At 32.3% G+C, this 24,453-nt stretch overlaps 1 protein-coding gene across 1 annotated transcript; it reads right to left on the minus strand.

Annotated features, from left to right (window-relative positions):
- Nucleotides 1-3,570: 3,570 nt before the first annotated feature.
- On the minus strand, nucleotides 3,571-22,877 carry LOC139515889 (proprotein convertase subtilisin/kexin type 4-like). The gene is made up of 15 exons (XM_071305641.1): nucleotides 22,614-22,877; nucleotides 20,938-21,048; nucleotides 19,361-19,441; nucleotides 19,100-19,228; nucleotides 18,747-18,811; nucleotides 17,524-17,612; nucleotides 16,639-16,811; nucleotides 15,133-15,336; nucleotides 14,388-14,491; nucleotides 11,683-11,792; nucleotides 10,107-10,224; nucleotides 5,593-5,903; nucleotides 5,291-5,347; nucleotides 4,714-4,968; nucleotides 3,571-4,179 (listed from the first exon to the last, which is right to left on the minus strand). Exons 1-15 carry the CDS (start codon nucleotides 22,851-22,853, stop codon nucleotides 4,022-4,024), a joined length of 2,205 nt encoding a protein of 734 aa, XP_071161742.1. The 5' UTR covers nucleotides 22,854-22,877; the 3' UTR covers nucleotides 3,571-4,021.
- Nucleotides 22,878-24,453: the final 1,576 nt, after the last annotated feature.

Consider the following 24,453-nt stretch of genomic DNA (forward strand, 5'->3'; position numbering starts at 1 on the left):
TTTCCTCTGATTTCTGTAAGTAATATTTCTAAAAAGAAGTTGTTCATTTATTTTCAAGTGGATGTCTAAATCATTAATTTGTTCTAACGTTTCTCTATTATATACTAAAATATAATGATGCATATTGGTCTTTTACTTTAAGTATAGTGTCTTTTATAGTTTTGGAGTATTCAATATCATGTATAAGTGAGTTGTTAAATTTCCATAATCCTTTTCCAAGTATGAAATCATTCATCTTCAGATTTAATATTATTGGAGAGTGATCTGATCTATAGCTGTTGTGGTTTTGTACATCAACTACATTTTGATTCAGGTCTTGGGATATTAAAAACAAGTTTAATCTTGCTTGTTTTATGGGATTAGCTTTTCCCCATGTGAACTGTTTTAAATCTGGATTAATTTCTCTGAAGGGGTCTGATAGATTATAAAGATCTTGTAAGTCTAGAACTTTCTCCTTAGCTTTTGGATATTAATATTATGACAGTTATATGTATCAAGACTTTGGTTTTGTACTACATTATAGTCTCCAGTTATAACAACTGATGGAGTGTTTTAAGTTTCTATCATTTCACTAAGTTTTATATAAAAATCTTGTGTATCTTTGTTTGGACCATATAAGGTTATTAGGGTCATTCTCTTTCCTTCGATTTCCATATCAATTCCGAACAAATTTCCTTGATCGTCTTTTTTTACTTTATGTATTATATAATCAAAGTTTGTTGTCAATAAAATTGCTACCCCTCTTTGATTTGTAGCAAATGAATTAAAAATGCACTTTATTGAATTTTCTTCATTTTCTGAAAAATGTGTATCGTGTAAGCAATATATATTACAGTTTTTTTTATTTAAGACAATCAAACACATCTCTTCGCTTCTCTATTGAAAGAAGACCTTGACAGTTATGTGAGAGGAATTTTATACCATTATTACTCATTTTCAAGTGATATTTCTATTTTAAAAAAACAAAAATATGTGTTTTGTTAAATGCATAATTTAAAACAACAACAACCATACAGCTGTGTACTTAAAATGTGTCACTTAAAAATATATATTTTCCTATTTTAATTCATCCAAATATATATCCAAATACATTGTAGTAAGGTCTGTTCAAAAAGTTAGAGATAGTGAAGAAAAACAATTTCTTTAATTATATTAAAAAACAGCTATCTATGTATGATATGTGTGTACAGAGATTTCACTCTTTTGCCTAGCTGTATATGTTTTAGAGAGAAAGAAATCTGGCCCGGCCCATAATGATACATAAACGAACAAAGGACTACTAGCAGTTACTGACATGCCAGCTCCAGACCTCAATTAAACTGATTGAAAGATAATGTCTTCATCATATGAAAATAAAGTACAATCCCTACCGTATGGGGTTTAGTATCATACTATCATAACATATTTGAGAAGAACATAACCCGTATCAGGTCAATAACTGGTTTTATTTCCGATGCAAAGACCCTATGAGTGAATCAATATTAATACGAAAATATGCAATCCTTAATGACTTGACAACAGAAAAACTATTTTACTAAAGTAATCGAAATGTAATCGAAAAGTAATCGATGATTACATCACAATTTTTGCTGTAATCGATTAAATTATGAGAACATGTAATCGAGCATGTCGTCGATTAAAAATTACTCTCGATTACTTGAAAAATGTAATCAATTACAATTCATTACGATTACAGATTACGATTACCATATCCCTGTAACATACATATAAATGGACTGTTTGATAATGGTTGCTTTATTCCTGACTTGTGGACTTGACTGTTTTCATACCTTAACCGCAACTAAATTCACTTAATCAAGAGATCCAAAATACGTACGTCGATTTTTTATTTCAAGTACAATTCGCTATACAAATTTGAATAGCAAATACCTAATTACCCATCGCATCCACTGGAAGAAAAACATTATCAAATGGCAAAATCAAAAAATCAAACACACCAAACGAGTGGAAAACAACTGTCATATTCCTGACTTGGTACAGACATTTCCTTATTTAGAAAATGGTGGATTAAACCTGGTGTTATAGGTAGCTTAACCTTTCACTTGGTTGACAGTATCATTAAATTCCATTATATTGACAACAATGTGTGAACAAAGCAAACAGATATATCAGGTAAAAATGTCAAGAATTGGGGTACAGCAGTTAAGATCAGTTAACATTGTGTTATATTTTTAATCACTCCAAAAACGAACAACTATGTCAACAAAGAAAAGCAAATGGCATATAGACAATCTATAGACGAAGCACATAAGCAAAAATGAAAGACAAGGATACAGGCACTTAACATAGCACAATAAGATATGCCCAAAATTGACGAAAACTGAGACAGAAGAATCAAAATTGAACTCATTATTATTTAAATTAACAAAGATCTTCGGTCATTCAATCAAAATCGCATTTAAAAGAGACGATGAACATTGGGCACATTCAAGAAGCTCAAAGTTGTATACGACAAATGTGTTGTTTTTCCAGCAAAAAACCTTAATACAATATTGTTTTATTTGCAAAAATTGTTTTTTGGAACAACTTACGGAGGAACATGGAATTCACATGAAAACTAGTCATCCCAAATATATTCCTGCATCATTCAAAATGGATATAAAAATTTAAAATCACAATCTGTCCTTCTCTCGTTTGGTATTAACATAACAAATGACGATGAATTTCTCACATCTTTTTACTGGATACCCAATTTCCTTCACAGCATGCATTAAGGAGGTAGACCTAGGTCAAGGGAAATAACTTAAAATCATCAGTATGTTTGTGTCAACCATTTTCATAAATATATTCTAAGCTTCTAGGTTAGATAGATTATTTTCAATCTGTTTCAGGTAAATGCTTAAAATACAATGATGAAACTTGACTTTTACAAACACATAACTGATTTATCTTCCTAAACAAAGGTCTACCACCTTAAATTATACAATAGTTAAGGTTGAATTTGAAGCCTTAGCTCTTTGGATATAAGAATAAGCGTCTGATCTGAGATTTTACTGATTGAATCGTATTCCTGATTGTGAAATTTCTCTGAGTAAGGATTATATGATGGATGATGCATACAAAATAAGAGATACTTATTATGTCGACATACACGATTGAGATTGTTTTGGGGATCCCCGCGGGGTAGCGCTATTAAATTTATAAAGAGAACCCTTTGAATTGTCATACAAAAAGAGTATATCACAATTTAATTTTGGGTAATCTAATCATAATGTAACCAGGGTTACATAATTAATAAGAAAAAAAGTAACGATGATTTATTTAGTGAACTCACACGTTAGAGTTAAAGAAAACACATTTTTACATGGTCCCGAAGAATGACAATTTGTTGACATGGGAAGATAACTTCAAAAACATACATTAACTTTCAAAAACGAGGTCAACTGTTTGAATAACGTATGGTAAAGTCAACAAGATAAAAAGGGAAGGCAAGACAACAAGTACACTACGTTAAGACAAAAGGTCAAAGATCAAACATGTCCGTAACGTGTGTCGTTTTGATTTGGAAAACGAGTTCCGCGTTTCATCGAAAGAGTTCTAATTATTACACAAGTTTCGTTATTTATTCTTAAAATAAATAAACAATTGCAATGAAACATTCTGAGAAATCTCTTGTGCCCGAAACGTGTTTTTTTTTATTTGTCGTCTATTGTTACGTTTCTTGCTACTTGTTTAACTTGCTGACGAAAATACACACACGTAGGATACATGAGCATTGATCATTGTTCATGTTATAAATGTTTTTCATGCATATTTCACAAATACCTTTATAATATAAATACTCATATACTCATATGGTCCGACCACGAGCGTATGCTTTGACCATATAAGTATACACATATCGTCATGACCATATGCGTAAGGTCTAAATACTCATTTCGGAACAAATATATAACAAGTTTTGCATACATCGAACAATGCCAACGCAGATTCAGTTGTTTAACTGAGATATCCTAAATTTATAGTCAGTTTTATATTTTTCTTTCTATGACAGTTCCATTCAAGCAGAGAACACTGCAGGTGCTGTGGATGTGGTTGTTGAATCAACATCTTTTACACGTCCAGCAATAATCTTCCAACTGATGAACACAATAATAGTACCTATGAGTATGACACCTGCCACAACTCCTCCTATAATAACTGGCTTATTGTTGCTATCTGAAAAAAAGCTTTCAGTGAAAATTTGTAAAATTATGTTAAAGGGTCCCCAAATTGTCATAATATATATCTGGATGATTAATTGTTATTCGTGGGATGCTCATTTTATTGAATTATTGGTTGAAGGTGAACCCACATACAATTAAGTGTTCAACAAAGCACAAATTTAGTGTTCTCCCTTGCTGTTCATTAGGAGGAATACTTGGAAAACATACAGAAGTATTTACAATATTACATCTGGAAAGCTCCCTTACAAGTTGTTTTGTATTTTTCATTTGATTATTCTTCTGATTAAACAGTTAACATACAGAACTTCGAATTGTTCGAAATGTCAAGGGTTTTCTGCACCAGGAATATATACCGACTAAGTTTAATTACTTATCAAAATACATTAATTCCGATTTATATTATTTAATTAAATTCATACTATTGATTTTTACAATGCATTTTATACTCACGATGCTCAAACATTAGAGACAACGTTTTGTTTTATTAGAATTTGTGGATATAATCAAACAAACATTTATTACTTACTAAAATAAGATGAGTCACTTCCAGTTGTTGAAGTTGTAGATAATGAAAAATAATCTGTTGTCACCCAATCAGCGATTGTTGCTGTTTCTGTTGAAAGTATATCGGACGTGGTGGTTCTCAAACTATATGTTGTTTTGCTAGTTGAAATCGGTTCTGTGACTGTTGTGGGTAATAATGTTGATTTGGTTGTTGTTGAAACAGACTTTAGATCGCTTGTATTTATCGACAGTGTTGTTGGAGCTGTTGCACGCTCTCCTGTTGATTAAAGATACATTTTCAATATTAGTTATTTAAAAACAAATGTATATACGTAAAGAAATCATTCAAAAGAAATTTAAACAAAAAATAATCTTTATTTTGCTTACTTCAGAAAAATATTAATCCTTGATATGCGCATGTCTGTAAAAGGTCAAATGTAATGAAATGAACAAAGACAAAAATGTTCGCAAAATATTTGAATAACAATAATTTTTTTTTAATGTATAAACGGATAAACATAGCAGCTGAATATGAAAAATAGAAAGCAAAATATGTATGTTGTTTTTATATATGACTTTTGCAAAACTCAAAAACTCACGTGTTAAAGGATTGATTGAAGTACCATAAAATGTTAGGGACCAGGAAATCAGTGTTACTGAAAAATATGATGCAGAATCATCACAAAATGGAAATTAATGTAGTGCTCATCTAATATACAAAATGATTGTTGAAATGTGTATTTCAAAATTATGCAACATGGACATACAATACTTCAAACTTAGTTTTAAAGGAAAGAAAAACAATAGTTAAATAATCATTACCAATATATAAAGATCTTTATAGAAAAAAGGCAGATTGATTCTCAGTAGGATAAATCGAATAACGATTTGTTAAACTAACCAACAGAATATCCTTTATATGAACCAAATTTTAGTCGCCATATACCAACAGGATTTTCCCACCAAAAATGAACAGACATAAACGTCCATGTCAACGATCCTCTTCTTTCGTATTTTATGGCATCTTCATACCGGAAATGAAGTAAATTACTTTCAGTTCCGCTAGGGGAAACAAGATATAGTTCTGTAACACCACGAAATTTACTGTAGGAGAATTTAATACGAACTGTTACTTGTTCTAAGCAACGAATTAAACTATCACTCCTGGAAACGAATATGGTGTTGGACGACAACATATCACTTCTGGTAGAACTAAAATAAAAGAAGAACTTCATAATTAATTTATTTACAAAATTCCGACAATAATTACGTTACTTCAATGATTGAATCTGGAGCCAATTGACAATTAACGCATCATAGCTATCAGGCTTGGAAGTTTGGTTGTACCTGTTTAAAAATTATTTCAAACGGGATAGCACATCCTAATGTTTACGGAGATGTTGTTTATCAAGCCCAGAAATTTAGATACGATCCGGGTAAACATACACTACAAACCATTAAAGTCTGAAATGGCCTATATCTGTACTCGACTGTACTGATTTTTACTCGACCAGTCTGAATTGGTCTGTTTTTTACTTGACATAACTCGACCCCAGTCTGAACCATACTTGACTGTACTGAATCGTACTTGACCCTTATCTTTGCCGTTAAAAATAGTCTGAACTATTACTCGACCAATCTGAAACAGTCTTAACCCATTCTTGACATGTACTCGACCTATTTTCCCAGTCTAAACAATACTTAACCAAAGGTCTGAACAATACTCGACCAGTCTGAACCATACTAGACCAAAAACCCTCTACTTTTTTAACTGTTTAAATAAATTTCTTTTTAACTGACATATATATAACAGCCAACAAAATTTATAAAAGATTTTAACCTTATAAAAGAAATATATCTCTGATTATATTTAGGATAAAAAAAAATATATATAATATATAACTTATATCAAAAAGGGAGAAAACAATTATTTTTCTGATTAGTGGTGAAATATAAAGTATAACCTCTGCTTGGGGCAAACTCATAAATAAGATCACACCTGGTCAGAGGTATTAAATTCTGAATAACATTGATTCAAAATTGCAACATCCTGTTTAAATTAAATAACAAGGCCTTTCGAATATACAAGCATGTTCTAGATAAGTAATACACGAATTTAAGAAAATAGGGCTTTCTTTTTACCTGTAAAACACACATGTACTGAGTTAATTAGAACATATTAAAGTGCTTTATGTATGCCATGTTAATTTGACAAAAAAATACTTAATTTAATTTTTTTTTACTGTTACTTTGGAATACATTTCCTTTTTTTAAAAGGTTATCAAGGATTTGTATAGTAAATACAAATCCTTGACTTATGTTTATGGTGAAAATAGTCCAATTACCATAAAATACTTCCGAAATATTCATAAAATTTGAATAATATTGAAAATATTAGTCACAATTTTTTTTTTTTAGATTATTTATCAGCTTGTTTTATTTATATTTTAAAAGTTGATATATATTATTATGTAAGTGTTGATTAATATTGAGTTGAAGTTATATTATGATTGATTATTGTCAAATTTTAATTTCAATACTGTATTGAATACATTTTTAATTTCAAGTTGTTGTTTAAATTTTATTTTTATTAAACAAATTCCTTAATTGGTAAAATTCAGTTAATAGATACAAAGAATAGGACTAGTTTGGTTAAGACTTGGTCGAGTATGGTTCAGACTAGGTCGAGTATGGTTCAGACTAGGTCGAGTACGGTTCAGACTAGGTCGAGTACGGTTCAGACTAGGTCGAGTACAGTTCAGACTCGTATAAAACGGTTAAGTACTGGTCAAGTACACATTCAGACTGTTAAGTATAGTTCAGACTACAGTCGAGTATTATCAAGTAAATCTCAGACTAATTCAGACTGGTCGAGTAAAAATCAGTACAGTCGAGTACAGATATAGGCCATTTCAGACTTTTAATGGTTTGTAGTGATATCGATCCTTTAAATAAACTTATTCTAAAAGGTTACCAATTCAATACTGTAATTAATGTAGGTCTTTAAATATAGTGTTTATTGGTATTAATGTTGAATTTATTATCAGTAGATCAAAATCAAACTATTATTTTACATACATATGCACATTCATGGCTCTACAATCTGTCGATAACTGTATCTGGCATTGTACATGCTCATGTTTTTCTCTGACTGTTGATAAAGTCTTTACACTTAATCCAATGGATGTTGGATGTGTACTGATTGATATTTTAGTCTTAGATGTATGATTTTTGTATTGGTTGTTATTGGCTTTGAACTAGCTGTCAGTAACTGCGAGTACTCTCAGATCTGTGCTGTTGTTGTTGGGATGTATGAGCATCCTGCCACGTCCGGTCTGTGTTTTTGTTAGATGTATTTCTGTTTTGTATCGATCTGATGAGCTGAGCCCTTTTCAACTGATTTATAATAAAATTGGGAATGGAAAAGGGGAATGTGTCAAGGGGACAACATCCCGACCATAGAAAAGACAGCAGCAGAAGGTCATCAACAGGTCTTCAATGTAGCGAGAAAGGGAGTTTGTTCTTATGTTGTACTGTTACACCACTGTCCCAGGTTAGGGGGAAGTTGGCGCCTTCAAGCTAGTTTAACCCGCCACATTCTGTATGTGCCTGTCCCAAGTCAGGAGCCTGTAATTCAGTAATTGTCGTTTGTTGCTATATATTATATTTGTCTTTCGTCCATTATTTTGTTCATAAATCAGGCCGTTAGTTTTCTCGTTTAAATTGTTTTACATTTGTCATTTCGGGGCCATTTATAGCTTTCGGTATGTGTTTTTTTCTAAATGTTGAAGACCCTCCGGTAACCTACAGTTGTTAATTTCTTTGTCATTTGGTCTCATTTGCAATCATACCACATCATTTGTTTTTATATTAAAATGTTTTACGATTGCGCGTTTCGTCTATAAAAGACTCATCAGTGACGCTCAAATAAAAAAAATAAAAAGACCAAAGAAAGTACCAAGTCGAAGAGCGTTCAGGACCAAAATTCTGAAGCGTTTTGCCAAATTCTGTTAAGGTATTCTATTTCTGGTGTTGAACATCCTTAGTATTTCAAACATTTTAAGTTTTAATTACAGTTAAAATTATGACCATATCAATGAAAATTCATGTCAACACAAAAGAAACGACTACTGGGCTGGTGATACTCTCGGGGAGGAAACTCCACCAGCAGTGGCATCGATCCAGTTGCCATAGATATACCTATTATAGCTTCCTGGCATGCACCTTTGTACTACACAGATACGTTTATAAACTTTCACGCCTTGATCATCTAGTTATATTGTTTGAAGCAGACAAATGACGTACAATGTAAATTGTCTTATTTTCCACTATTGTGGATGAGTAAATATTGATGTATTAGGTCAAACTGCTAAAATAGCTAAAATTGCCACAGGAATGGTTTTGATATCATATACAAAACTAATTGTATTTAGTTTTTACAGATTATCAGTAATTGCTTATTTTACAAAAGCAAGAGAGGTTGAACTATCTAGTATTTGTACATGTTAAGTGTTGAGTACATGTACACATTGTATGAACAAATCTTAGATATTACACAGATATCTATACTATTAAATGAGAAGACCTCATTTTGTGTGTCGCTTCTCTTCCCTCCACAATAAATGAATCATCATGCCTTTGTGCCCTAAAGGTAAAGTCAACAAAGATACCATGCATAGTCGCATTTGTCATCCTCGCTTACAATTATTCCGTTTTGGTTATTTTGGGAGGAAAACGAAAATAAAGGCGTCCGGATATTGTTTCCGTCTTCCGTTTAGGATTGTTTAAAATTACACATAATTTTCATAGGTTCTTTTCACTTTTTCTGTATACTATGAACATACATATACTATACATAAAGTGTACATTGTATTTGCTATTTACTATCAATTCCAAATATACTAATGAACGGCGGTCATATATAAATTATATAGAGATTATAGTACATGTCTGTTCATAGTATACAGAAAAACGCGAAAATTATCGAAATTAATAGAAAACAAAAAAAATAACGGATTTAAAAAAAAAGGTGGAGGGCTAAAAAAAAACTGTCCTGTTCCCAAGTACCTATGACTTTTGATTCCTTTCCTGAAATCCTCCAGTCATAAAATCTTTACAAAAATTCATCCAACAACAGTTTAAATACTTTCAACCACGCTAAATGCCCGCGATTTCGCGGGTGTGTTCTAGTTTTATAATTATAGCTGATAATGGATTCCAACAGCAGAAGAAACGGAACACTTTGAAGCTATTAAAAAAAAAAACAAGTGCGGACAATATTAGACGTAACTGCTAAGAAATAAACATAGGAGATGGGTGTATGGTGTCACAATTAAGGCAAAAAAGATTGAGTATAAAAAAGCAATATCTTGAATCTGTTTAGTTGTGAATATCATATTGCAAGGAAATACATACATAAAAGGAAACCTAGTTCGAGTTGTATAGGTGTGTTGTACTGGAACAGTGGCCCATGTTTTAGCTTTACTGACCATGGCGTCGGCATCCATTAGACCATACCCAAGGACTTGGCTAACTGCAAAATATATGAAAGATGTTGGTAATAATAAATTTCAAGCGTATTCATGTTTACAATAATTGGATTGTTTAAAACGAAAAAACCTGAGACTTAACTGAAAGAGGGCATAAATGAACAAATTAAAAAAAAAATAGTAGTTGTCTAGAGATTAATATAAGGGCCTTTTATAGCTGACTGTGCGGTATGGGATTTTTTCATTGCAGAGGGCCGTTCGGTGACCTATATAGTTGTTAATTTCTGTGTTAATTTGGCTCTTATGGAGAGTTGTCTCATTGGCAATCATACCACATCTTCTTATTTTTATGGATAACATTAAATGCCTTTATTTTTGTTTGTTGATTAGTTCTATCTTTAGATATTTACATAACCCTCTCTTGTGGTTTAGAAATAGAAATAAGAAAATTGAAACTTATTATGGATGTGTGATTCTACCCAGCACCATTTTTAAACATCACACTCAGCACTGTATGGTCATAGAATATCTGTTTCACAGATGACGACAGATTTGTTTCAATTGTTGTAGCCACAACCAGGTCCTCTTGTATTCGAATGTGACCTACCGAATACGACTTATTACCAGTATAGTCATTACATGACCAACATGATGGGTGCCACTAGTAGAGTAGGATCTGCTTCTCTTCCAGTGTATCTGGGATCACATCGATTTTTTGTGGGGTTCGTGTTGCTTAGTCTTTAGTTTTCCATGTTGTGCTATGTTCGGTTACACATATAGCACCATCGTGTAGCTCACGTTAGTACTAATCCTGTGATAAATCTAATTTAATACCTCACATTCGTGGACAGGAGGATTTTGGTAACGACAATGGAAAAATATCCGTCGCCATTTGTAAAACAGATATTCCCTAACGGTCCACCAACTTGCGCTATCGTGATTGCGTCTGTGGTGAAATTGTCCTGTTGTATCGTTTAGTCAAGGGCGTTCAACACATTCACCAAATTTGAATTATTTATACCATGTTTCTACCGAAACTTGAAGTTAAATGATAATGCTTGCTTCTTTTCACTCATCCGAAAAAAGCTTTTGTAATGAGGTCTGCCTAATATGAATAAGAAACAAGTAGGCAAAAAGAAGAGCACAAACGTAACTAATATGTTGTCAATCAAGAAATTAAGCATCTTGATAATGCTAGTTTCATAGATATTTCTGTTTGAATCTGAGATGTTTTTTTAAGTCCAATTTATCCCTTCCTTGTAAGGAAACATTTTAAAACAATTAGATAAAATTGACAGGCTTTATACAACTAATTTCAGAAGGACAGATAAAATGAAGGATTCACGAACATGTCATAATATATGCCCGTCCACTCAGTGTTTGGTTCATATAAATAGAGTAGAGCTTTTACCGAGAAGGAAAGGATTATATTAACGATAAATATACTTAATAATATAAAACAAATTATTAAGATAGAAAGGAAATTATGTACGGCAACTTACATTCCTTGTTTGCTCCATTTACTGACCAGTCAGAATATGTGTCATTAAATCCTTTCCTAGATGATGTTAACACTATCAAATGTTGAACGTCTCTCCACGTTAGATAAGGACTGTAAAAAAACGTCAATATCATTTCATGATGTAACTATCATTTGTACATACAATCGCAGTGTCTTCATCGGCTGCATGCAACTTATTGATACCAAAATAAACTTCGTGTGTATGTGTTCAAGGCTTTGCATGAGGACACACCGGTCTACCCACAAGAACTCGTTACTATTTACAAACCGATGAGCGCACTGAAATCCCCTAAAAATGCCATGATTTTAACAACGCCAAATGTAAGAACTAAAACTAAAGGGAAAGAAAATTCGACAAAGCAGGCGCCATTCTGTGGAAGGATTTCCCAAATGAACTACAAAACATACATTCTGTGAACGTTTTTAAGAAAAACAAGAATTTTTTTTCTTCAGACATGCTTTTTCATAGTCTTTAAAATATTTCTACCTCATTGTAATATTTGAATTTTCCCTATATAATTTAATTTATACGGTTTCATTGGCTTTTTATTTTTTTCCATGCTCCTTTTTTTGAAATTATTTTATTAGTTGATTTAATACTATAGATTTATAATTTATATGCAAGAAATTTAAAATCAGATTTTTTATAAATTTTGACATCTCTTTTTTAATCTTTTTAAAAGTAATGAGTGATCATTTCTCATTTGCTTAATTTTTTATCAGTGGCTTTCCTATTCTATTTTTAATACTTGTATATGTGAATTCATATTATGTTGGAAATTAAAGCGCTTTGGGTAATTTACATATTATATGATGCGCTGTGAAAGATACTTTATAATGATAATAATAGTGCTTCATTATCATGATCATGTTTAACGAGGATGCTACTGTGTAGTTCAATGTGCCGTCAGGATATATACGCATCGTCAAAGTCTCCAAATTAGGCTGGGAATTCGTCGATTGTTGCAAATGTTGGCATTATTCCAGAATGATATTCAATTAAGAGATAATTCACTACAAAAGGTTTCAGAAAACTGATTGTGTCACAGTGAACCCAAAAAAATAATAAATGTGAAAGTCCTATAATTCCGGCAAAAATGTAACTAAAATTACATAACAGTGAGAAATCATGAAGAAAACCCAGTACAAAGATAAGTAGTGTTCACAAGGTGACGTTTTGCTACAAATGGGTGAAAATAAAGCAATGTCCATAACTAATGTTTTAAATGTTAATTGTGGTAAAGTGTAGTAATTAGAAGAATAACACAAACAATAAACATTGTTTGAAAACTTTTTGGGAAATGACCTTAGCGGAGTAGTATACAAAAGGTATCAGTATCCTTAAAATGGCCATACACGGTCAAAGTGCCGCAACAATTGTCCAATTAGAATAGCGGAACAAAATGGACATCTAAAAATAATGACATATAATTTGTTCAAATATGAAAACTTTCGGCCAAACGGACCTAAAAGCTACCAATTAGGATGATAGTATGCGATAAAAGAAATCAAACGATACGAGGTTCCATCAATCGATAAAAAATGTCGAATCAATATGGAAAACCAGAAATGTGATTTTCACATGATAACAACCAATCTCACTATGTCCTTCGCAGTAAAAGTTCTAGATTTTATTATGATTATTATCCTCGAATCATTCATATAGTAGAAAATTTTACGTGATTTAACAACATGGTATTTTCATTATGATTAGAATCAGTCACATAACATAAAGAGGATAAACTCATCATTGTTACCAGTTTTAAAATTTTGAAAGCCAGACACACGTTTCGTCTACAAAAGAGGCATCAGTGACGCCCGAATCAAAAAGGTGAAAAAGGCCAAATACAGTACGTAGTTGAAGAGCAATGAGTTTTCAAAATTCCGAAAGAAATGCTATGCTTAGGTACAATTGACATGCCAGAACGTTACTTTTAGAATGGTGAGGGCATCAAATTTGTAAACGCGCTGAAACGACTTATTACTGGATTTCCACTTGCATAAGCAGCCGAAAGGGTGTAACACCATTCAGATAAACAAGAGTTCTTTCCGAAATGTTGGGTTTGTGTTGCTTAATCTCTGGTTTTCTATGTTATGTTTTTTTTTTTTTCGTCGTTTATATTTTTAGGCAGGTGTTTGCTAATTTTATTGAACAGAACACTTTTGATTGTCACATTGGATATGTATTTTTTCTTTGCACATTACCAATTATTACATTAAACTCGTTTTTTTTCGTGGGAAATTATCAGTTTAAATTATTTATAGTGACATCAATATAGACAACGAATATTCACTCGATTTGCATTTTGAATAAAAGTAGACAAGTTTAATTCCGCCATATTCTGTATGTGCCTGTCCCAAGTCAGGAGCCTGTAAATCAGTGGTTATCGTTTGTTGCTGTATATCATATTTGTTTTTCGTTCATTATTTTGTACATACATTAGGCAGTTAGTTTTCTCGTTTGAATTGTTTTACATTTTTCATTTCGGGGCCTTTTATAGCTGACAATGTGGTATGGGGTTTACGCATTGTTGAAGGCCGTACGGTAACATATAGTTGTTAATTTTTATGTCATTTGGTCTCTTATTGAGAGTTGTCTCATTGACAGTTATACCACTTCTTATTTTTATAAATATAATTAACTATTCTCTTTGACCTTGTTATGCAGATATCATGTACACTTACTTTGCTTGAAGAGCAAGAGCAATTATTCCAGATGCTATTGGTGCTGAAAACGATGTACCTTGGGTACCATTTGTTTTACATGCATCGGTAGTTGTAGTGGTAGTCTAAAAAAAAACCATATGAAGAAAATGCAAATAAAAGACAAAGATAGTGTATTTATCATTGTTTATAAAATGCTCAATGTTTTTACTGTGAAATGCGTAATACTGCATTTTATAATACTTCATGTCAAAATGCAAGATTTTGATTGGTTAATACGAGGTAGATAATTTACTCTAGCCAATGGAAAATACTCTATAATAACCCTTCACGGAGACGCTTGATCAATTGTGCGCTTTATTAAATATGAATGGTTGTTATGTAGAAGACGTCATAGTTTATTACTTTGAATTTGAAATGTAATAGACAGTAATAACAGAACATTCAGTATAATAAATCAAATAACACATAGCTGAGAGGGTGATAGAGCAGATTGTTACCCATCGAAGAGACATTGTCAACCTTGGCTCCGCCTCGTTTGAGAATGTTTTCTCGGGGTAACAATCTGCTCTATCACCCTCTCAACTATGTTTTATGTATATAGTATTTAAATTGTGTCACTCTATTGGAATATAAAGAGTAGTTCACAAAAAATCTGATTTCTTAACTATGACCGAAAAAAATGTACTGGACATGTTTATTAAACTATAATACATATTTTTATGTTCTGATGTGTGGTCGGAAGGCGTAATTCATTGATACTTACTAAATATCTATCTTCCTCGCTTCCACCATATGTTGCAGCCAAAGCTGGAGCACATACTTCAGAGTACCACGCATTTTGTCCTTGTTGTACGCTAGTTATAGCCACAGTATAAATACTGTTGACGTATCCATCACCATTACAATTGTCCCGTGTCATACCATTTCCTGATGCAAATATGAATATGACGCCATTACCATTCCTACCCTGCTCAAGAAATTAATTGAATTACATGAATCATATTTGAATTAGAGTTTGAGTTAATACATTTGTGAATAATTATATATGACCATCGTAAAATATGGGTAAGTACAGTTCTAATGAAAATATTGTTATTCATTTCTACCGCGATATCGTTCGTGCAAGATGTCCCTTTTTAGAGTATGTTAGGTCATTGACATTTGAGTTGATATTTTCATAAACATTTCAAACAATTTTTTCAAACGAAATATGACAAATATTTACCGAAAGAGATATAATACTGTAAAAAAACTTATTTTCGTGGATACTTTAATTTCGCGTTAATTTAGCTCTTTTCGCGGATATATATCATTTCGCGATTTTCAAATGAACTTGATGCAGTTAAATGGGGAAAGATCCAAGTGTTACCTTTTCGCGACAATTAATATTTGCATTTTTTTTTTAATGTGAAAGTCGCGAAAAAAATCATTCGCGAAAATTAGTTGGTTTACAGTACTTTTTGAGATTGACATGTTTTGTAAAAAAATTTAAGACTGCAATATAACTAAAAACAAACTTTTAATTTCATTCAAAAACAGAATATCATACGATTGACAAAACAACACATTAATTAATGATCGCACGTAGCAAATACGTACGTGAAATTGCAACAGTTGAACATATCTTCATTTCACTTGGAAATCAATGTATGTTAGTTAAAATCAATGCTTTAATACATTTTAATTAATATTTTGTATTCCTAATTTTTATTTTGTAGTATTTGATGTGGTGTGTCGCACTGTCAAATATTATTGGTAATATATATTATGTAAGGTTTGCTAACTTTACAAACGAGCCGTTGTAAAACATTTAAGGTTCATCATAACAAACGGACAAATATGGCTGTATTTACATGCCAAAAACTACTCGGAGTACAGACTTACCTGTGAAGTTGGAAAAGTTTTAATGCCTAGCATCCACTAGATATATAAAAGTTAAATGCATTTTGTGTTTCAGAAACCTTCATACACCTTCTGCAGAAAGGTAAAAAAATGCCTATCAAAAACCAAGAAAGATGTTATCTTTCTTAAACATAAAATGCATTTAACTTTTATATATCTAGTGGATGCTAGGCCTTAAAACTTTCCAAACAGCACAGGTAAGTATGTACACAGAGTAGTTTTTGAGGTGAAAATACGGCCATATGTGTCCATTTGTCATGATGAATTCTTAACACTAGCATGATTAAATATAATATTTGTATATATACATTCACTCAAAATTAAAGCTACGCAAAATAGTGTTAACGAAGTCATAGTATAAACTTACATTTTCAACTCCTGCTTTCAGAGCTTCTTTTGTTAAAGTTCCAGGTCCAAAAAAACCGTACCCATCTGGAGGGCCCCAGCTATTAGAATATATGTCTATTTCATTTATATGATGATTGAGAGCTTGTGCTTCTTCTGAATCTGTTAATCCACGATTGCCAAGTAAACGTACACCTGAAATACCAAGTAAACATCAATTAACTCTTAGTATTGAAAAGTTTTCATCACGCTTGTCATACATATTAATGATTCATAGTATATGGCTTTCTTCAGCACAACCAATCCCAAACCCAGAACCTAACTATTTACGTTTTCCAATGTCACAGTATATAATTTGACCTATGATAATTTTAGACATTTTGCCAAAATGTGTTAAACACAGACAGTTGTATTGTAACCACTTAGTCGGTCATTATTGTCCAGTTACTGTAAAAACAATGTTGATTTATTCGAAACACTAATCAATTTTATCCCAAGGTATAAATTAATTTTGTTGTATTTGGCACCGCTTTTTAGTTTTATTTGCCTTCAACTTCCTTTTTTGTTTGTCTTGTCAACTTTTTATATTTTAGATCCACTGATGAGTCTTTTGTACAGGAAACGCGCATCTGGTCTGTCAAATTACATGTGTACAGCTTGTATCGTTTTCATTGTAGAACTTTCACATCACGAATTCTACCTATGAAAACGATGAACGTTTGTTAACTTAAAATGTTCAAATGTCACTACGTTTAAACAAAATAAACAAAATCAATATATTGAATCTCTTATCAGGAAGCTATCACCGGAAACTTTGTTTTGCATGTTAAGCAGTTCAGAAATACTGGAACTCCGTGCAATGTATTATTTGAAATAAGAGACATGTATGAGGGGATACCAAACTTACCAACTATAGTTGACTGATGTGCAACACCAACAATACACTCGTTATTATCTTTTTCTGCTGCTATGAGTCCTGCAACTTCTGTTCCATGACTGAAAATATATCAATAAATCATTAATACATGTTATATCCAAAAAGTTCATAAAAGATGTAAAGATTAACTAGTAAAAAAAAAAACAATAATTGCAACATTTATGTTTCAACTATTACTAGAAAACAAATAATTTCTTGTTGTGGTATTTGAAAAGATATTCGCCATCAGTCTGGTGTGAACAAGCAAAACTATGCATATAGTTTTTTATGGCCCCGCAACGAAGTTGTCGGTGCCATATAGTTTTACCCTTCCGTCATTCCGCAACAAACCATTATACGGAGTTCTTTTCTAAACGCCTTCAGATATTGGGCTGATTTTTGGTTTGTGAGTTAACCATGATGAGTTACAAATCAAGTTTAAGTTTTGTTCCTCTCCATTAATTTTTGCCAAAATTAAGGATTTACAACTTTGAAAATTGTTGAAAATCACAGTTATACGGACTTTTTTTCTAAACGCTTTCAGATATTGGGCTGATTTTTGGTATGAGAGGTAACCATGATGAGATACAGGTCAATTTTAAGTTTTGTCCCGCTCCGCTAATTTTTGCTGAAATTACGGGCTTTAGACTTTGATAAGTTGATGAAAATAACAGTTATACAGACTTTTTTTCTAAACATTTTCAGATATATTGGGCTGATTTTTGGTATGTGAGTTACTCATGATGAGTTACAGATCAAGTTTAAGTTTTGTTTCTCTTTGTTAATTTATAATTATGAACATATCAATGTGAGACTACCATCATGTTTGTGTCCACATGTGTTATTGAAATTGCAGATTTTTCAACTTTTTGGGACGGAGCCATTTGTGTCGCTTTGACTCATCTAGTTTTGTTACTAAATCTGACATCGTACTCGGACTTCTTTTAAACTGATTTTTACTGTGCGTATTGCTGTGTGTTTGTTTATTCTACATTGGCTAAAGGAATAGGGGGAGGGTTGAGATCTCACAAAATATGTTTAACCCGCCGTATGTTTGCGCCTGTCCCAAGTCAGGAGCCTCTGGCCTTTGTTGATCTTGTATGTGTTGAAGACCCATTAGTGGACTTCGGCTATTTTCTGCACTATGGTCGGGTTGTTGTCTCTTTGACACATTTCCCATTCCCAATCTCAATTTCATAATCATTGATATTCACCTGCTTCCATAGGGAGGCATAGGATTGTTATCGTCATCTACGTAATCATAATCGTTCACTAGATCCTGAAATATAACAATAGTAAGATGTATAAAGGTCGTTTTTATCAATATTAGATGTCAGTTAAACTTTTGTTATTTTTTTTTTTATATATTTATATAAGTTTATGGATATTCGAGCCAATTGATATTCCCGTCATTTTGTTCCTTGCTAAATTCGTGTAAATGAATCGATCACCAAATTTGTTGACTGACACGATATCATATAAAGCATTGCAGTGAATGTGCTTATTAACAACAATAATCAATCGGTATAACAGAAGAGTACATATAGAATACAAATAATTAACATACCACATTTGAAACAAGATCTGCATGATCAGTCTGTAAACCATCGTCAAGGATAGCAATCTTAATACCACGTCCGGTATACCCAATATTCCAAGCTTCATTGATCTGCATGGAAGGTGAGATGTCGTTATTCTGTAAAATATCAAGTGCTTTATATTTAATTCCCCTTACTGCTGGCTTAGTTGCAGTAACATGTACGTCAACAGGATACAAAATGTTCTTATTGTTTAGCTTGTCTTGAGTAAAGATAGTTATATGACTTACCAAGTGCCATAGCTTATACCATTCTGGATCGGCAGTCTTCAGCACTCTCGGTTGACGAACTTCCTGCTGAATAAACTCTACCTACAATGGGGTACAATCAAAATGAAACACAAACAACTTAAACATTCACATATACTATATACATGTATGTTGTATCAATGCAGCTAGGAGTATCGTTGATTCGTTTTCTTCCTCAGAAATAACATGAAGCATTCGATATCACTTGTTAATAAATTTTTCGGGGTATGCCGCAAAAACATAGCTCAGGTGTTAACTGCGGGTTCTTAAAAACAAGCACAATGAAAGCTATTGTTGCTTACATCAACTTTAAATGATATTTGTTGGATAATTTTCTCATTGGCAATCATACCACAACTCCTTTGATACTTACAAAAAAACTTATCACAACGTTTCCCAAGCTCTTGTCTACTTTGTTGTACGCTTATAGCAGTTGACATTTCGCAGGAAAATTAATGTTAAAGTAAGGCGAAAGATATAAAAGGGATAACTCATAAGTCCAAAACAAACTGACAATGACTTGGCAAAAAACGACAAACGATCAATAGACAAGTATACAATATACAAAGCGTATAGAAAACTAACGAATGGGCAACACTTACCCAACCAAAAACCGGAACCAGAAGGGTAAATAAAATCTGCTACACAAAGTCATGTGGCACCCGTCATGTGTTACATTTGTATAACAAAATTGTTGAAAGTCTTTCATTCGTTGACTTTGACTTTGATATACGTACTTGGCTTATTGTTTTTGAATACGAGTTGAGGTAACGTGCTATAACACATTACGGGTTTGAACTTTTGAAATTATCTTAAGCGTATAAAAAAGGGAACAACACACCATACACCAAGTTCTTTTGAAACAAGCATTTTTACAACAACAATGTTGATGATAGTTTTGTATATAAAGCTTTTAATTACATTAATCACGAAGGGTTGACAGGGGTATAGAAATGTGGTCATCCCAGGTTATCCTAAAGCGTCCATATAGCTGTGAGGGATGCATGAATATACAGCCACATCCGGTCAGAATGTGATAATTCCAATGCTTCTTGTAGGCAAAGTTTCCTCAGCACATCAATGAAACATTGTAACACCATTTGGAGAGGTTCATGTATGGCCTGTTGCACTGAAGACAAAATATATGTCACTATACAAAATAACCCCATTTGGTTGGTAGTGGTAGTCAATATTCCTGTTCTGAACTCAGGTCGATCCACGTCTCAGAACACTCCTTTCAATTTATTATTAGTTTTTTTATCGTCATGAATATGAATGAAATATTTGCAACTGGATATTAAGCAAACGATCACTCTACGTTATATTTACCGGTTGTGCATCAATGGAACAAAGATTATCAAAGAACTGCATGTCAAATTAGGTTGAAAAAACAGTTCACGGCACAAATACAACTACTAGCGAGGTATCTAAAATATGACGAAAACAATAACAAACGACTAAAAATAATAACTTTTGGGAGTACTTTTAATTTTGTATTATTCGATAGAAATATAATTAATTAATTAATACATTAAGAAATAAATGAATATACATCTCACCTCGGTATCAAGTCGTATATTTCGTATATCTGTGTCTTTTATTTGCTTGTTTGCTTTTCTAGATAATTTATCAATATCAAATATATAGTAAAAGAGGTCACCAATCTGAAACTATAGAGAGATACAACAATACAGCTCATTGCTTGAAATCTATCGTTTCAAGCAGATTTAGAAAAAAAAATGTTGAAACTGCTCTTCAATTGAAATTAAGTCAATGGGAAACTGAATTATACTAATTTTGTGAACAATACGAAAATGATCAATAGGAGTTACAGCATAAACGCGTTAGAAGCAACTCAGCAGCAAATGGCAATGAAACAATATGTATAAAAGGTAGACGGTCTTTAACTTTAGAATAAGAACAACGTCTCTTACTATCTCTAAGCTTAGACTTTAGGATTTATTTGTATTACATTATTTGACATCAACATCTAATACTAATATGAAAAAAGCATGAAGAAACACGACTAGCCTCATGCCGTTCTTGATTTAAGACGTAAATAATATCTTTTAAAAAGAATAAACTAATAGTTTTGTGTAAATTCTACACTCCTTAGTATCTCCTCCGTCAGTAAATGGACAAACCACACCATTAAAGTTGAATGAGGAAGTAAACATTTCCATAAATTTAATCTAGTACAGGGTCTCTTTGTTTTAGAATTTTATATACACTCACAGTTCACTGCCCATAGTATGTATGCTATTATTTACCAATGTTATGTCTAGTGATTGAACAAGTACAAACATCTGACAGATTCCACAATCCACAAAATGCTGAGGATTTATCCAAAAACAAATATGTTAAAATGAGATGTATAACCAACAGGAGTGCACACGCTGAAATGTCTCAACTTCTTTACTAATCATTGACATTATGTTGATAGTCTTAAATATAAAGCTTTACTACAACCCTCACATCAACTTAACATGATCCAAGAAAAATGAGGTCAATGTCATATAAACCAAAAAACAAATACATGTACACCTTACAATCATTCAATACACTAAATATAGTTGACATATTGCTTATAGGTTCTAAGAAACAGACTTAACCGAGGAACCATGAAAATGAGGTCAAGGTCAGATGAACCATGCCAGACAGACATGTACAGCTTACAATCCTTCCATACAACAAATATAGTGGACCTATTGCTTATAGTTTACACATGGAATACATAATATTCAAATACTCGAAAAGTGTTAAACTTTTGAATTGAACCACATGAATACAAGCAACAATAGTATACCGCTGGTCATAATTCAATACAGCAAAAACAAAACCGTGTAACAAACTAAGTCCGAGGGAACCACATCAACTTTAAGAGGAAAACAACGGATAAGAAACACTGAACTACAATAAAAGCAAAGTGTGTGTGAGGCATGAACCCTGTGGCATGTTTTGGGTGTTTATTATTATTTTTTTTATCTTACTATTTTAACTTAGTTTATTTGCTGTTCTTATCATACAATAGTGTAATTATTGTTTTTATTTTAAAGAGTGTCCCGTATCAGCAACCGTTAATTTTAAGATTTAGGGATAATATCAAGGTCCATTAAATAAGGGAACATAAGTTGACAAGTTAAAGAGAAAAGAAAAAAAAATGAAAAAAATGGGGAAAAAATTAAACGGATAATAAAACTTAAATAATGCTCTCATTTCAATCATTTAAACGTACCCGTCGACGAAAAATATATCCTGTATGATTCAAACAGAACCGTTCAACAAAACCCTCTCTTCTTGTGGTGTTCACAATAATACGCCCTGTATACTCTATGTCACGAATAAAACTTAACTGATCGGCATGTTCTGTACTAAACCTGGAAGTGGTTATTCGTTTAGTGTATTCTTCGTGTAGCAATGAGCATACAATTATTTCGTAAAGCCCTAAACATATTATCAATACATATGATTTCATTTCACGTCCTTTATGTGCTATTGATTAATTTTTTATGCCGTCGATTTAAATAATAAATAAACCTATCCTTTCTATTTTGTGTAATTTTGAAATATCACCAAGAGGAGTAGTGTTTTAATGTGTTTCGAAATTCTTTACCGATATTTTGTAACCGCGCAACAGAATCGTATAGCAATAAAATAGTAATGGAAAACTTTCAAAAACGATTTTAATCACACGATACGTTCGAGACTTGAAGTCTTGAAAGTGAAAAATGTTAAACATTTTAGAGCATAAATCTAAAAAAGATCTTTACCGAATAGCCAAAGCTACCTGTCATAAACTGTAGTTTAAGCGAAGTGTGATGAGATTTTGCCATGGAAATTAGTAGACAAAAAGTTGTTTTTTATTATTTAAAAAATGACTAAAACTTTGGGCGGGTAAAACAAAAATTTATAAACAAAAATGAAAGAGGAGAAATATTAACCAAAACAAAAATCTAAATTAAATTAGCAGCAATGCTATTGAGTAGATGTGGTATGATTGCCATGATTACCATTGAGACGACTATGCACAATTTGAAATAAAACCCCAACAAGATTGGTATCAATTAAGGTCGACGTTCAGCATGACATGACGAGCAAATCGTATGGTAAGCTGTTATGGCCCCTGTATAGCAAAAGCTGAACCATTCAAGAATTTGCATCATAGATACAGTAAATCCAATGGATGTTGGATGTGTACTGATTGATATTTTAGTCTTAGATGCATAATTTTTTTATTAGTTGTTATTGGCTTGATCTAATGTAGCTGTCAGTAACTGCGAGGAGTCTCAGATCTGTTCTTAGTGTCTTTTTGTTGTGGGATGAATAAGTACCCTGCCACGTCCACTCTGTGTTTTTGTTAGATGTATTTCTGCTTATGATCGATCTGATGAGTTACACCCTTTTCAACTTATTTTTATAGTTTGTTCTTATGTTGTACCGTTACACCACTGTCCTAGGTTAGCGGAGGGTTGACGCACCTAAAAGCTGGTGTAACCCCGCCATATTCTGTATGCGCCTGTTCCAAATCAGGAGCCTGTAATTCACTGGTTGTCGTTAGTTACTGTATATCATATTTGGTTTTCGTTCATTATTTTGTACATAAACCAGTCTGTTAGTTTTCTCGTTTGAATTGTTTTACATTTGTTATTTCGGGGCCTTTTATAGCGGACTATGCGGTATGGGTTTTCTCATTGTTGAAGGCTGTACGGTGACATATAGTTGTCATTTTGTCTCTTGTGGAGGGTTATCTCATTGACAATCATACCACATCTTCTTATTTTTATATTAGGCGGAGCGTTAAAGCGATATCTTGCAGCATATCGATATCTGTAGGGATTTATCTGTATAATTGCAGGATAAATATATATATATATTATGATCATGATAGATTTATATGTTATTGCAAATGTTTAATTGAGATATTAATGCATAAACTATACGTGTAAATTAAAGGACTTATTTAGAAGTTGACATCAGTGTTATAACCGTTTCGAATCAAGGTCAATGCACCCGGATACCTTTAAGTGTGCAGTGATGTTGATTAGTAGCCTATACACAAATACCTTTAAGTTAGT

This window comes from Mytilus edulis, chromosome 3 (assembly GCF_963676685.1).
Source record: "Mytilus edulis chromosome 3, xbMytEdul2.2, whole genome shotgun sequence".
Taxonomy (NCBI): domain Eukaryota; kingdom Metazoa; phylum Mollusca; class Bivalvia; order Mytilida; family Mytilidae; genus Mytilus; species Mytilus edulis.

Bases quoted from the DNA above. Each gene is read 5' to 3' on its own strand.
- LOC139515889 (XM_071305641.1), bottom strand. From the start codon at position 22,853: ATGAAATCATATGTATTGATAATATGTTTAGGGCTTTACGAAATAATT. The intron at 21,049-22,613 runs GTACGTTTAAAT...ATCTCTCTATAG, and splicing joins GATATATTTTTCGTCGACGG to TTTCAGATTGGTGACCTCTT. The intron at 15,337-16,638 runs GTAAGTTTATAC...TTTCTTGAGCAG, and splicing joins TGAAAGCAGGAGTTGAAAAT to GGTAGGAATGGTAATGGCGT.